At 29.9% G+C, this 17,044-nt stretch overlaps 1 protein-coding gene across 1 annotated transcript in view; it reads left to right on the forward strand.

Annotated features, from left to right (window-relative positions):
- Nucleotides 1–364: 364 nt before the first annotated feature.
- LOC129286443 (receptor-like protein 43) overlaps nt 365–17,044 on the forward strand; it is a 30,318-nt gene continuing 13,638 nt past the window's right edge. Inside the window, exons 1-4 of the mRNA XM_054922405.1 lie at nt 365–839; nt 912–1,052; nt 1,576–1,941; nt 15,497–16,668. Of these exons, the coding sequence (XP_054778380.1) occupies nt 365–839; nt 912–1,052; nt 1,576–1,941; nt 15,497–16,668 (2,154 nt within the window). The remainder of the gene's footprint in view (nt 840–911; nt 1,053–1,575; nt 1,942–15,496; nt 16,669–17,044) is intronic.

The raw sequence follows: 17,044 nt of genomic DNA on the forward strand, positions 1-17,044 counted from the left end.
ATGTTAAAAGGCCTTATCAAGAAAATTACATGTCAAAACTGAGAAGGTTAAAGTACTTCATGCTTGAAACAAAAAGTATTCAAGATAGCTGTGATATTGATGTGGTAAAATCAAATGTGAGATGGTAAAAGTAATATCTTTAAATATAAAAAACAGATATAATTTACCAAACACACTAATTATAATTATTATTTTAGTTGAATTGCTTAATCTTGTCAATCATGAAAGAGGCGTCCTTTTGATTTTCTATTTGTCATTGTGCTTGCACGCCTTGACTTGATTTGGAATTGCTGGAGTATAAAATGATATATGTACAATTCCTAGATACATAACTTGCGATTTTGACAAGTCTGATATGCTAAACATGGGAAAACCTCCTTCCTTTGTTTTCCTGATCTTCTCACTCCATTGCTTCATATCCTCCTTAGCTTTGATTGATACAAACATCACTACAGATAAATCTGCACTTCTTGGCCTTAAATCTTTTATCACTTTAGATCCATATGATTCCTTATCTACTTGGTCTCTCTCTTCTTCCCCATGCAATTGGGTTGGTGTCACTTGCAATACTCGCCATGGAAGGGTCCGTTCCTTGAATCTTGGTGGCACAGATCTTAAAGGCACCATATCTCCACAACTGGGAAATCTCTCATTTCTTGTTGAACTTGATCTCAGTAGCAACAATTTTTATGGTCAAATACCAACAGAGTTAGTTCAACTGCGAAGATTGAAACTATTGAACTTGAGCTACAATGACTTTCAAGGACGAGTTCCAATATGGATAGGAGATTTATCTACACTAGAGCACTTAAATCTTCAAAATAACAGCTTTGATGGATTTATTCCACTATCTCTATTCAATCTATCAAGGTTGGAGACATTAGATTGGAATTCTAATTTAATTGAAGGAACCATTCCTATTGAGGTAGGAAGACTTGAGCGTTTGAAAATTTTACGACTTTCGAGAAACAAACTTTCAGGAATCATTCCTCAAACAATTACCAACTTATCTTCACTTGAGTTATTACATTTGTCTTATAACACTTTGTCAGGTATGCTTTGGATTATTTTTATATCTATATTTATTTTTGCTATAAACTTCTCAATTTGGTTAGCTTGATATATTCCCTCAAGGATCACGTGGAAGGATCTCAGTTAATTTGTCTAAACTAATTTATATTTTTTGGTATTTTGTGTTCTTTTTATTCAGTTTTTGTTTTTCGGTTTTGAAATCATTTTATTTTCAATAAATCACGTGCAACATGCCACTGAAGCAAATAGAATATTTTTTTCTTTATGAAAATGTATTCAAATAGAATATTTGCTAACATTGTGAGCTTTATTTCCTATGGATCTTATCCTTAAGTATAATTTTTGCTTTTGAATCTGATGTCAATAAATATGCATATAACTACCCCTATATATCGTCTTTAATGTAGAACACATGAAACACGAGATTGAGAAAGCACTCATGCTTTAAACAAGCATAAAAAATGCATACTTTAAAAAGTTCTTCCATATTGTTACTGCTCATGATACACATTGACATAATATTTCTCTTCTTGATATTTCAAGGAGGCATACCAAATGAGATTGGTGATCTTCCACGACTACAGATAATATATCTTGGAGATAATCAACTTGCTGGTTCTATACCAATCTCATTATTTAACATATCACTGCTACAAGAAGTTGATCTTGCAATAAATAATTTATCTGGGAGTCTCCCAACAAATGTGTGTTTTGGACTTCCAAAACTTGAAATATTCTATGTCAATGGAAATGATTTGTCTGGAAAAATACCTTCCGTTTGGCATCAATGCAAGGAATTGGTAGAGTTACAATTAGGTGATAATATGTTCAAACAAGGAATCATTCCAAGTGATATTGGAAATTTGACAAGCCTCCAATTCTTGTGTCTTGACAATAACAATTTGCAAGGTAAGAGTTTAAATTATATGATTTTTTTAGACCATGTGTGTGATTTTATTTGTTTATTTTAATCTCACAAATAAAAATAATTTTAAAATATGTTTGGTATGTTTGTGATGGGGGCGGGTGTGTGTTTGTGCATTTGTATGTTTGGTCACATAATGGTGGGACCACTATTTATGTAAAAATGATCTCCAAATAGATATTTTTATTAATTTGCGAAAAACATCCCAATGCAATATAAGTAACTGCACAAATTTAAAAGAATTGTATTTAAAAATATTTTATAATAAAGATTATCTTAATTTGATAGAAATGACAAGTAAGGTTTCGATCTTTTTATATAAATATATATACTACCTTTCATTTTTCATTTTTCCCTGCACATTGTCTTTTCAAGGAAATCTTCTTATTTTTTTTAATACAGAGAATCCATCCATATATCTCAATGAATCACACATAAAAAACGCTCACAATACATGGCAAACTGACAAGTAATTTATTTTATGATTATTAGTCTTTCCAATATTTATAGGTCGTGGTTTTTTTTTTCAAATTAATTGCACTTATATATTATCATTTAGGGTATGTTAGCCTTATTTCTCAAAGGAAGTCTTAAAATGATGTGATAAAAAATGTGAATGCGTTATATGTTTAATATATAATCTCGTGACACTCTCTACACAGGAAGAGTATTTGTGGCAAAGTAATTTTGATGATATATCCAAATATCTCATAAAAATATTTATGTTTTTTTGCATCTACTAAAGTTACATTATTGTATTCTTTGAACTCTTAGAAGATTTCATGTGGTCAATTAATAAAATTTCATAAAGCTTCCATGTTTAATTCTATTATTATATCTTTTTTTATTCTTTTTATGACACTTATATTTGTTGAGTGTTTAATGTAAAATATAAATAGCAAGAAACAATTGGGGTTAATGCACCCCTTGCATAATTTTATGCTTTCAAGGAAATTTTGTGTATTATTTATATTGTCTCCAAAAGTTTCAATTGAAGATATTTTCATTCCATAAGTATAAACTTGTTTGTCTTAACCATCAAACAAATTAATATTTTGTATTTTTTTAGGTGAAATTCCTTCATTTCTTTGGAACATGTCTTCTTTGAGAGAGGTTTATCTTAGAAGGAATTATTTAAATGGCAATTTGCCGGAAGGAATGTGTCATCAACTCCCTTTGCTAGAATTCTTGTCTGTTACAGATAACTATTTAGAGGGAAGCATTCCAAAATCAATAAGTAACTGTATATCTTTAAAAGGATTATATTTGGGCATCAACTCATTTTCAGGTATGCACTTGTGTCCTAATCTTTTTCTCCAATAAAATAAGTCTAAAAAAGGATTCTTTCTCATCGTCTCATTCATATTGTACATTCGTATATTGGTTTGATTTTATCTTTAAAATAAATGTATATTATTCTGCCATTTAAACTTTCTTGAAGGGTTTTCCAAAATGAGTGATTAACCTTACAAGGCATAGATACAGAACATTCAACTTTATTTTAGATAATCCAAATTATACATTAATTTCATTAAATAACATTTAATGAAAAGCTTTTTGTTCTAGATTATATTATTTAATTCTAAAGTGAATTATGAATAATGATACAATTATATTTCGGCGCTATCTTGTTTACAGATATGCCCTTATCTATATAATTATGGATTTGGGTGGATCGGTGTTGGATTTGATTCCTAATCTCTCCAATAGAAATAAATTTGAAATGAGATTTGCGTTTTCATCATTCCACTCATTTTCTATATTTATATAATGTGCTAGCGAAGCAAAGAGTTGCCAACTCATTAGAACACACATAGTGTAAGGGCCATAATTTTGCTATTCCAAGATATGTTCATACACGTACATGAATATTGCAATATTTTTATAATATACATTCTCTGTGATAGAAAGACTCAAGCTGGGGCAGGGCACGGTGGTAATCTTTGTGATACATTCAATTCTCATATGTATGTGTGTGTGTGTTTAATCTATTTGTCAATGCTAGATTATTATTTTTATATTCCTAGAAAATGGCCATCAATAAGTATAATTTCATATATAGGTTTCTTGTTTCATTCTATCATTATCTTATTTTTCTTCTTTTCAAGATCAATTTAGTATTAAAGATCAATCAAACTCTGTAATTAACTATTAGCTTATTTTAATGTAATTTTTATTCTCTTTAGTTTTAAATTGAAACAGGTGAAATTGTATTGTCTCTCTTTAGCATTTCTACTCTAAGAATTATGGATTTTATGTAAAACAATTTGAATGGGAATCTTCTAATATTAGCTGCCAACGAGACGTTGCTGGAAAAATGATATCTGCCAAAATATGTTTATTCTATATTTAATTCCAGAATATGTAATTGAAAGTATTTTAATTCATTATATAAAAACTAAAATTTTATTGTACTTTTCATGCTGATGATGAATTTATCGTTAAACTTATATCCTTGTATATATTAGATAACTTTAATGCAAAATATAAATAATTTGGTTGTTGATATTAGATAGTTGAAATTAATTCCATAATCACTTTTTAGCATTTCTTTATCTTTAAAAGAAAATTTAATGCCCAATTGGTGATTGATATTGAAAGAATCCTCTTTAAATTGCTTTCCAACAAAAATTGTATTATTTTTATATCAATGTTAAGCCTCTAATTAACAAATTTTCATGTATTATTTATATCATTGCGTGCAAATTTGGGGAATTGCTAGTCTTATGTGTACTAACCCCACACAAACATTTTTTTTTATAGGCAAAGTCCCTTCATTTATTTGGAACATGTCTTCTTTGATAGAGGTTGCCTTTGACTTCAATCATTTAAATGGTAATTTGTCTGAAAAAATGTGCCATCAGCTCCCTTTACTACAAACCTTCTTTGTTTCATATAATCAATTAGAGGGAAGCATTCCAAGATCAATAAGTAACTGCACATCTTTGAAAGCATTGTCTCTAGATGGTAACTCATTTACAGGTATGCACTTATTTATATATTAATTGTTTTCTTTCTTAAAAACATTGTTTTCGGAAAAAAGATTTTGTTTTTCATCATTTCATTCATATTGTTCATTCATGATATTTGTAACATGAAATTGAAGTGCGATTTTTAAATCCTCTTGGCTCTTGGTGTGTCACATCATTTATACTTTATTCAATAAAAAAAAAACTTCACAATGGACCAACATTTTGTATACTTTTTTTATATTTTATCTCTCTAGCTCCTATTAACTTTAGCTTTATATTTATTAAACAAATAAAAAAATTGGTAATGGGTTTTTGGTTATATGTTCTGAAAAACAAAAGAAAATTAGAGGCTGTCATGAAAAACTAAAAAAAAAAAAAGACAGCACATCTTTTTAATATGTTGTCGTCTTTTGTTCTACAAAATTAGAAAAGAGATAGAGAACATCATGTTTTAATTAATGACATTATTTAAATAAAGCAAACCAATATTTCACTATTCACTTTACCATTTTAGATATATTTTTCAGAATAATAATTCAAAAAAATTGTTTGTAAAATTGTTCTAAAAAATTACTCTATAGAAACATTTAAAGAACAAATAAATAGAGAAAAGAGTCTAACAATATTTTTTTACTTGTTTAACTTTTTCTTCGACTGTGTTACAATTTTTCTTTTTTATTTAAAAATTATTAGTTTCTAATTAAACAATAAATTCAATTGTTATTGCCCCTCAAAGGAATTTTATGATTTTATTAAAAGTTTATATTTTAAATCTGTTACGAAGACTAAAAAACAATTAGTAATTGTGTTAAAAATTTAAAAATTATTAATTTTCTCCTAAAATTTAGGGCTTGTTTAGCAACCTATTATGGGAATAGTTTTCTGTTCTATGGAACAAAAAAATATGTTTGGTAATGTATTTTTAAAAAGTGTTTTGGAGAACAAAAAAATAAAATATTATTATGAAGAATAAAAAATGAAAACATCTTTTAGGTGTTATAGAATTGTTGCTCTGGAGAACAAGGAAAGATGAAAAAAAAAACCTATTTTCATTTTTTTCGTTCTCAAAATATGTTCTACAAAATACTAATTCTCAGAATAAGAAAATAAACATAGTTTCAAACAGGCCCCTAATTTTCTACTCCCTTTCCTTCCAATTTTAAGAACTTATTCTATAATCAGATAAATAATATAAAAATTTTGATAAAATAAATAAAATTTTAAAAAAGTAAATATAAATTATATTGATTGATTTATATTAGGTTAGGCAAGTATGTGGATTTCCAAGGTTCTTTACCACAATTTTTGAAGTTCTAAAGCGAAATGAGAAACTAAAGGTACACCAGGTGCCACACAAGTTTTGATTACATTACTAGTGAGTAAATACAATTGGTGTTCATTTGACAAAGAGAAGGCAAAGCAGAATTTCCTAGGCAGCCTAAGCTGTAACAACTAAGTAAGTCACGCTGGGCAAACTTGGATGAAGTTGGGTAAGTTGTCTGAGTACTATTGTGCTAGGCAAGTGTGTTGAGTTTGGTAGCGTGTCAAGAGAGCCCCTTAGTTATGCGCTCATTGCTTATTTATAGAAGAAGACAACGCGCTCCTTTGAAGTTGAATTATAGCATCAAAATGAATAGGTAATGCTCCATGCTGTCTTAAATATTGAGGGTGTCTTATGTCATAGGGATTGATAAGGGTTAGTGTGTCGCATTACTTGGAAAGCAAGAATTGGGTAAGGTTGGGTCGCTAATCTCCTTAAATGCTATGTTCCACTTATCCTCAGTAGGACTATTTATATATTAGGCCTCTATTTTGGTTGATTCTAAATTGGGCTTTGCCACTTCATTACTTTGGGCCTAGAGCGCTACATCTAGTATAAACAATTGCCCCTCGTTTGCGATGTTATGGTCCTAAGGGAGAGAAACATTTGCACACACCCTTAAGTATTTCATACATTACAAGCCATATGTCATGTCTAGGTTTGGATAATGGTTACTCAACGCATGTTCTCGAAGCACTATCATTACCTCCACAGTGATTCATTTGCCTAGGGTTTTATAGCCCTATTTAAACATCGATTCGCATTCACTTTTCTCGATCCTCTGAACCACTTGTTTTTGGCAATTTTTCTTCAACTTCTACCTCTTCATCTACCTTTATTCCTCATCTTTTACTACTAATTATGCAAGTCAAGCTAGTTTCCTACTAGTTTTTTGGCTTAAGGTTTAAGTATAAATATTCTTTAAGATTTGGGTTGTTCTCTAATTTTTATTTTCCTTTGACAATTCCTAAGGTTTGAACACTCTATCTTCACTTCAATCCTCTGTGCAGTTTGAGTGAGTATTTGAGTCCTTAGCTTTTGTATTTCTAACTTATAGGTCAAGTTAACTGAGTCTTGTCCATCTTGAGTTGTTGACTAGAAATAATCTCATTTTTTTGTTCATGAATGAATGTCATTCTTTTACTCCTACTACTCATCTAGGCAGCTTATTGTACTTATGCTCGCACTTTGAGATAGAATTACTGGAGTACCCCTTTCCCTTAGACAAACTTAGGGAATCCCTATTTGCTAGGGTTATGGCAGAACCCCTATACCTAGGAAGAAGTGTTAGCCTAAGAACAACAATGATAGTCATTGGATCCCCTAGGTGATTTGTCTCCAACCCCATTATGCTAGCCTATGGTCAAAGCTAGGGATCCTTGATTTAATCAAGCTAATCTTTGCATAAACTATTAAGGCCACTTTACTCCTAAAGACTTGCTCCAATTCTGGGCAAAGAACTCTTGCTTCTTGTTCCCTTTTAGCATTATGATGATTATGCTCCGGGATGTGTTCCTCTTGACCAGATTAACAATCATTGGTCCTCTTCTATTATCAGACATTAAAGTATGATGATAAGGCACCCCCTAAAGCCATCTACTTGGTAAAGTTAGAAAATGGTTACCAAACTTTAGCTCGCTTGACCCTTGCCAAAAGCATTCCTTACATATAGAGGAGCACATCCACTTCTTATGGGCCTTGGTAAGCAAGTAAATTTTATGCCTTCTTGGTGGGAGGCTTACATTGGATTTGTTCCCTTTATCGTAATCCTTGGCCATAGGGCATACTTTCACTCTAGGGATGATGCTTTTAGGATCCCTGTACAACTCCATGAAAATTGTTGTTGAGGCCGAGAAGTCCTTCAATAGGTTGCCTAGAGTTTTATGGTTCTTATAGCTATGGAGCTTGGCATATTTCCTCGAGCTACTCCCAGTACTGCTTGCCTATTCATACAACTACAAGGAGCAAGTCCTTGTTGGGTACTTGAGAGATACCAACAAGTATCCTTTAACAACAATCCTTTCTCTTACGAACACAATTTGCTTATGACATACTTTATTTTCCATTGAGGACCACTATCTGCCCTTATAGTTTCATGAACCTCTAAAGAAGTAACACTTCCAAAAGCTTCACGCTACTTTGTTTTTGTTTTACACCACCCTTAATTTGCTAATATTTTGGGGTGTCAGCACTCCTAAGCTGACATCATATGTAAAGAACTACCTACCTTAGTTTGGGCTTTACAATTCGGGCTAGAGGTTTGCATCCCTAGCGCCCACACATTATTGGGTGTAGACCTTCCCAAAGATTGCCAACATTAAGCCACTCAAAAGAACTTATAGTCATGTCTTCTCTGCGGAGGTGAGTCCTTCAAATGTGTTCTTTACTTGATGGTGGCACATTTAGTACTCTGCCATTGTGCATGGTTTTTTAGTAAGTATTTCCCTTGCCACTTGTAATGTTCGCATTAACATTACCACACTTCACCATGCACAATCAAAACATATTTGATAATTAGGAGTCTTTAAGCCTTAAGTTTACCCTAACCATAGAAGGATTAAATCAATTAAAATTTGATACATACTTGAAAACATTTGGGATCCCAAAAACCCTTCAAATAGGTAGTTTGATCTCAAACTAATTTGTATTTTTTTAAAAAAAAAGTATAAGAAGCATGGAAGAACAAGGGAAGCAAAACAAGGGTAGAATAGTTATTTTTACACTTTTTGGCACACATGCCATGGCATGTGAGCTAAATGTTACCAATGTTTGGTATCCATTGGATGACTTCGGCAGCTGCAAAACATTAGGGAGAGCCTTGGCTACATAATTGATGTCCAATAACAAGAATTGTCAATGATAGTTGAACTTCAACAAAAAGATATCCTTGAGGCTAATAGTTAGGGTGCCAAAAGGGTAAGTAAAGCAGGAGTGGTTCTTGACTAAAAATCATGATAAGGTCTATAGGAGTAGACCATCGATAGGAGCTAAGTTATAGCTTATGTCTATGAGATCCAAGATACCTAGCTTCAACAACTATACAACAAATTGGGAGAAAAGATACTCAACCTATTATACCCAACGGCTTTATTATTTTTTTCCCAACAATTAATCATGCCTAGAGTTGCTCGCTTCACGATAGTCTTAGGAAATAGACATTCACCCAGGCGAGTCAGAGGGTAAGGTTATGCTAATGACTCCTTCAAATTCAAGTAAAGGCATAGGTAAAGAGAGCCTCCTATGTTAGTCAATGAAAAAGAGCAGGGGGCCTATTTGAAATGAAGAAAAGAGGAAACAACCATTATATCGTACAAAGGGTATCTAGATGACTTGACCAACAAGTTAAAGCTATTAGAGGGAAAAAATTATAGGCTTTTACTTGAATTGAACATAGGTTCATAGAGAAGATAACAAGTGTGAGCCTTAGAAGTAAAACAAGTATAATTCAGTAATGAAAATTGCAATAAATGGAAGAAAGAGTAAAATGACCGTGAAGCCAAAGTAAGGGAGGTGGAATTCAGCGTACCTCATTGGTAGCAATAGAAGAAAAAGATGCCATTTTCAAGCTAGAAACACAAGTAAAATTGAGGTAAGGAAATCATCGGGAGTTCAAGGTTAGTAGAAGAGTGAGTAAAGAGAAGAGCTGAAGAGTCTAAGGGTTTAAATGAGGTTTTGCAACCCTAGTCAAACCAAAGTGCTAAAGGAAGTAATGATAGTACTCTAAGAATGTGTGTGATTTAACTGCTACACATATCCTAACATGACATGTGGCCTAAAACACTAATATGTGCACAAATGTTTCTCACTCTAACACCAAATCGATGCATATGGGGGCATTATTTGAACCAAAATTGGAGCGCTAGGTCTAGTTATAGAGGATCTTGAGGCCCAAACTTAAGGAAGGAGAACTTAGCCTATTTACTATCTAACTTTGCGAAAATAAGTAGGACGATACATTTTGAGGGAAGCTTTGATAGAGTTGTGCCCACTTTTCCACGATCTCAGATTCTTAGCACTCCCAAGTCCATTATCTCACATGATGGAGCTCCCTCAGGGAGCTGGAGATGTGAATATATACTCCTAATGGTGCCAAAATCAAAATTCAAAAGGAGTGTGCTATTGTCATTTTGCTATAAACAGGCAACAAGTGAGTAACTAAAGGACTCTTAATACTCTGCCAAATTCACACTACCATTGCCTAGCATAATTACTTTATTCTTGACCCTATATCATCTTCAACCTCATGTTGTGCAACTCACTTTCTCTATGTATACTCAACTCCTTATGCTAGTTTCCTAGACTTGTCTACTCCTCCATATTCACGAAACCTTTCATTGTATTTACTTCTTTTTTCAAGTAATACCACCAAGCTTTACACTCTTTCATGGCACACTTATTATTATTTTCACAAGTCACTTAACTTTCCAAGGAAATTTTGATAAAGGACCTTTGAAAAAATAATTAATTTTAAAATTAAAATTAAATTATTTTAAAAAAATCAATCAAAGTCTTATAACTATCAGCCTACTTTAATGTAAATTATATGCTTTTTACTTTTTAATTGAAATAGGCAAAATTCCATCATCTCCCTTTAACATTCCTACTTTTAAGAATTATGGTTTTTATTGAAAAACAATTTGAAGAATTATAGCATTACTTTTTATGAAGAAGTTCATTCTGTTATAAAATTGTTATTACCTATCAATTTTTGTGTTTCCAGGTTTTATACCCAAGGAAATAGTAAATCTTGTTAAACTTAAAATCTTAGATTTGGGATCAAATCACTTGAGTGGACCCATTCCTTTCAATGGGACGAGGTTGGTAGATTTATTTCTGGAACACAATTTCTTTACAGGTAAATCCAATCTAATCTCCTAATTTTATCTCTTAATTTTATATGTTTTAAGGAAATTTTCATTTATTATTTGTGCTTATTCTCTCTGTATGTGTGTGTGTGTATATATATATATTAATTGTTCGTAAAATTTATAACTGAAATTTCTTTAAAAATAAAAATTATAGTATAGTTGATATGTTTAACACAATCCATTTTTCTTAACCAATGACATTGAATTTCGAGAAAATTAATCCTTAAGTCCTTGTAGCTTTTCTCAATTTTAAATGGGAGAATGACAATAAAATCCCCCCAAATTATATAAATGACAATGTAGTCCTTGAAAATGCCATAATTTCACTAAAGTCCCCAAAGACCTTTGTGTCAATAAATTTTAAATTAAAAAAAACCATTTTACCTTTATTGTTAAGTTATGAGTTCTTATTCAATTCTTGTGATTTTTTGAATAAAAATTGTTATTATTTAAATAAAAGTTGTGAATAGGGTTTGCTATTTTGAAATTTTTTTTCAATATTAGAAATTACATTTGATAAGTTGCAATTGCTTATTCAACTCTTGCGACTGAGAGAATAAAAGTTGTTATTGCTTAAGTAAAAGTTATGATTGAGGCTTGTTTTTCAATAATAAAAATTACACTTGACAAGTTGTTATTTTTTATTCAACTCTCACAATTCAAACAACAAAAGTTGTGATTAGGGCTTGTTATTTTTAATAAGGGTAAATTAGTCTTTTAACTTTAAAATTTATTGACATAGCAGTCCCTAAGGACTTATGTAAAATTATGACATTTTGACGGACCATATTATCATTTATATAATTAAGGGGGATTTTATTGTCAATTTTTCCATTTTAAATTCAATTCCTGTAGTTTATTTTGTTTTAATCAAGTACTCATACTTTGATACATTAGATATGTTAATCCCTAAAAGTTGAAAATAATAATGAATTATTAAATTTCCCAAAACAAAAATAATTTTAAAATTTATAGAAAATTTGATATAATATCTTTCAAAAAAAGCAAATTTGATTTATTACACTTATTAATTTTCATTAATTTTCTTAAAATTCTATATATATAAATTATTTATAAGAAAAACTTAATTATATAAATTTTTGATTTATAAAAATTATGTAATTAAATCTAAAGTTATACAATCTTTTAAAAAATATAACAGTTCTTAATTTTATTTTTAGAAAAAATAAAGGATTGTTTTGACTGGTCATAGGTATATGCTTTTGTTGGAGATAATACTATTTGAAGTACGATCATGCACTAAATATCAAAAGATTATGGGCACCTCTCTTAGCAAGAATTCAAACAATCTTCAGAGATTAAAAAATTTAATAAATCAAACTATAAAGACTCGATTAAAACAAAATAAAGTGCCAAAACCTAATTTAAAATTGAAAAAGCCATAAGGACCTACAAACATATATTTCCTTGGATATTTATGTCATAAAAAGGGGCAATGATTTTCTCCTCTCCCTTCCCATCATCTTTCCCTCCACTTTTTAATTTCTAACCATTAAATCAAGATTTTGAATGATCCATATTTGATCTCCTTCAAAACATTTTATTTTATTTTACTTTTATTGTATTTTTAACTTGTTCTTATTAAGTTTTAGTACTTGGAATTTTATTATTTATATTTTTAAAATTTAATATTTTAATAATAATTTTATAAGAAATCAAATCTAAACCATTTAAATTTTGATCAAATGGCTAGAAAGAGAAAAGAATGGAAGAGGATGGGAAAGAAAAAGAGAGAATCCATGCTCCATAAAAAGTTGTTACACACAGGCATCTGCCAAAAAAAAAAACCAATATATTTTTTATATACGGTAATGGGAGGGTGTTGCCCAAAAAGTTGTGATTGAAATTATTTAATTCCTTAAATAAAAATACTTGATGTATTAATTCATCGTTAAGACATCATTCATATTCTCATTCAAAAAAATAAAATAAAATACAATCATTCATGTTCTTTTTAAAAATACTCCACTTCATGTCTACAATGGACTCACACCCACGTGTTCTATTGACTTTAGTTATATATATATATATATATATTTACATTCTTTACCTATTTAACTTCTTTTCCATTTTTATTTTATTGATATATTAATTTGAATTAATAAATTCAGTAAATAAGGTGTAAAAATTAAATTTTAAAAACAAATCAATTACCGTGGCACCCCAAATATAATTTATGATTTTCTTAATTCTTTTTTATTTTTAAACTTTAACGAAGACAAAAAAATAAATTTAAATTTTCATATATTTTTATCTAGACAATATAAAGACGTGATTTTTTTTTTTAAGATATAAAGACATGAGATGTTGTTACGTTATTGTTATAAGATGAAATGAATTAGACTATTAGTTGGAATTTTTTGGTATACATGCCAGGGTTAATATTTCCTTTAGGAAACAACTCGATCGATCTATTTTATTTCATTAAATTTCAAATTATGTGATATTTCTTTTTTTATTTCTAAGCATTTTTTACATAGAAATTTCAAACTTATAATAAACATAAATATTATTTAAAAAATTATAACAATAGACAAAACTTAGATATTTAGCCTTATATAAAAATTAAAATACCTCTGTGCAATCAAAATAGAACAAGTACACTTCAAAGTAGTAGTAGTACTAACAACAACTTGTTAGAGGCTGAATAATAGATAAAAAATATGCACATCTTGGCCTGATTGGATAAAAATTATAAATAATTTACAATTTTTCTTATCTTTTGGTTGAATATTTCTTTATTTAAATATTAGTTTAGGGTTGTGAAGAGATTTATTTTATAATTTATATATTATTTAAAAATATTACATTAATTATAACTGGTTCAGCTCAGTTTAATTATTAACCCTTAAATCAATGGATGTAGAGGGGAAGCACTATTAGTTGATGTAGCCATTTAGGTTCCATATAAGTATATAAAGCTAATTATATAAATTATTTTCTAAAAATTAAAATTTTGGAGTTCAATAAAATTTTAAATAGAACCTTTTTTTGCCAGAAAATAGAACTCAAACTCTAGTTCAACCAAATTTTGCACTCAATTTTGTGAAAGAGATGTTTCTGTTTATAACTTAGGAAACTATAAGGACTAATAAAAAGGAAAAAAATTATAAGGACTTAATTAAAAATAAGCTGAAATTATAACAAGATGGAGATTAATTTTCTCTTTATTAATTTACAAAACTAAGTTACACACTCTAATAATTACATTCAAAATCAAAACAAAAAGAATACTTGCCTATCTTACAAGTATATCATTTTGGTTTAAAGAGGAACTGTGCTACTCGTTCAATAATGATTTGTGAAATCAAATAAAGCTATTCAAATTAAAAAATTTCACAAAATAATTTTTTTTTGAATTTAAAAAATTATAAAATAAAAGATAAAAAGTTAAAGTTAAAAGAAGAGACAAAGTATGCAATATATATATATATATATATAAACATAGACTCATTATATAGGATGTGGAGCCTTTATCTACTGAAGTTGAACAGAGTATTCTAAGATCTAAGAGTACCAAAGAATTTCTTACTCTAGCTATACAATTTTTTTTTTCTATACATAGTTTAATAAGCCACACAGTATTAATTGGCAATGCACAAAAAAAATTTTATATAGTTAAATTCTTTTTTATCAGGATATTTTTGTGATCAGATATAGTTAAATAAATTCTTAACATACCTGCAATTAAAAGAAGGCAAGTAACTTGATGGTTTGAAAAAAATTTGCTTTTTCATTTTCCACTATCTATGCAGAGATTATTTAGCATAACACAAATACTAAACTATTTGGAATTATACAGAGATACTTGTAGTATACATGTACATCACATGCAAACAATATTACCTTTTATATCTTTTCTTTTTAAAAGATCATTTAGCCTTAGCAATTAACAAATTACAAAGCCCTCAACATTTTAGCCTTAGTTAGAAACAACAAATTGCAAGGGTCCATTATATACATGAACTTTGCCTACTCAAAAATTTAATTTAAGTTAGTTGTATCTTGCGAACAACATTAAATATGTATTTCATTAATTTAAAATAAAATTTATTAAATAGATTACTAAAGAAACAATATATTTTTTATAATCAATATAGTAGAAAATTAAATTTTCAAGTATATGTGTTTTAGATTTAAAAAATGAGATCAAATAAATTTGTTTCGAGTAGCAAAAAATGAATTTTTTTTTTTAGATGGAGCAAGTAAAATTTTTAGGGGAGACTGTAACTTTTTTCCTCATAACTAACCCTATCTTTGGACCTTTCTCACAACTTTCCCATAGGAAGAATGCAATTTGACCACTTCTCTTGGGAAAACATGTGTTTCATTGACTTGAGTTTCAACTTGCTTCAAGGAGAGCTCCCTTCTTCAATTTGCAATGCCAGTTCACTTGAAATTCTCAACCTATCCCACAACAATTTCAGTGGCCCAATTCCACATTGCATTGGGAGCTGTAGCCCTGCACTTTATGTGTTGGATTTGCAAAGTAATAGCTTTTATGGCACCATACCAAAGTCATTTGAGTTGGGAAACAAGTTGAGGACCCTAAATCTTAATGACAATCTTCTGTATGGGTCGTTACCTCAATCTTTGGTCCATTGCAAAAAATTAGAAGTCTTAGACATTGGTAGAAATGCCATTCATGGTACATTTCCCCATTGGGTTCAAGACCTTAAAGAATTGAAAGTGCTTGTTCTTAGAGAGAATAAGTTACATGGTTTTATCCCTAATTTAAATAGCAAAGCTGACTATGCCTTTACAAAGTTGAGAGTCTTTGACATATCCAACAACAACTTAAGTGGTCCTTTACCTGCAACATACTTCAAATCTTTTGATGCTATGAAAAATCAAGAGGGAGAAATTGGTTTAGAATACATGGGTTCCAATCTATCTGATCTCATTGTCACATATCATGACTCCATTGAGGTCACCTTGAAAGGATATGACATTTATATGGAGAAGATCTTGACTATTTTCACATGCATTGATCTATCTAATAACATGTTTGAGGGAGAAATTTCAATATCGATTGGGCAACTTAGAGCATTGAAGGGGCTCAATTTTTCTCATAATAGGTTCATTGGTGTGATTCCAAACTCGATAGGAAATTTGATAAATTTGGAGTGGTTGGACTTGTCATCAAATAAGCTTATTGGAAAAATTCCTACTGAGTTGACTAGTCTCAACTTCCTATCTATCTTAAACCTTTCACGAAACAAACTTGAAGGTTGCATTCCTAGGGGCCAACAGTTTGAGACTTTCACAAGTGATTCCTTTGAAGGAAACAAACAATTGCATGGTTTTCAACTAATGATTCCTTGCATCCCTAATAGGGAAAGACAACCACCACTACAAAGTTCAAGTTTTGAGGCTAGATTTGAATTTGGATGGAGACCTATCTTGCTAGGGTATACATGTGGAGCCTTACTTGGATCAACAACGTTTTGGGTTGTGATATTTACTGGTAAACCTCAAAGGCTTGCAAATTTTGTGGATGATCCACTTGCAAAGAAAGGGAGGAGAAGGGTTAGAAACCGTCACTCATAGAAGCTATATCTTCTTTGTATGTTTCAAAATTTCTCTTCTACATAAAATTTTCTTTTTTTTTTTATCTTTTTTTCCCTCTTGTTAAATGTTCAAGTTCTTGTGTTTATTTTTCAATATTTGTTAGCAAAGTCGTGAGGAAATCAAAATCTATTTCTGTTAGCTATATAGTAATTGCAAATCAAAGTATTTTTCTCTTTGCTATTATAATTGCTTTTTATGTGTATCTTTTAGAAAATTGGGAAAGATAATAGTCAATCTTTTTTAGCTTTATCTACAATAATTGCTTGAATGATTGTTTTTTTATCATGAAAAAAAGAGATGAAATGTCATATAGGAATAGCTTGGTGGCAAAGGT

This window comes from Prosopis cineraria, unplaced genomic scaffold (genome assembly GCF_029017545.1).
Source record: "Prosopis cineraria cultivar Desert tree isolate PC_DT_omini unplaced genomic scaffold, ASM2901754v1 PC11, whole genome shotgun sequence".
Classification (NCBI taxonomy): Eukaryota; Viridiplantae; Streptophyta; class Magnoliopsida; order Fabales; family Fabaceae; genus Prosopis; species Prosopis cineraria.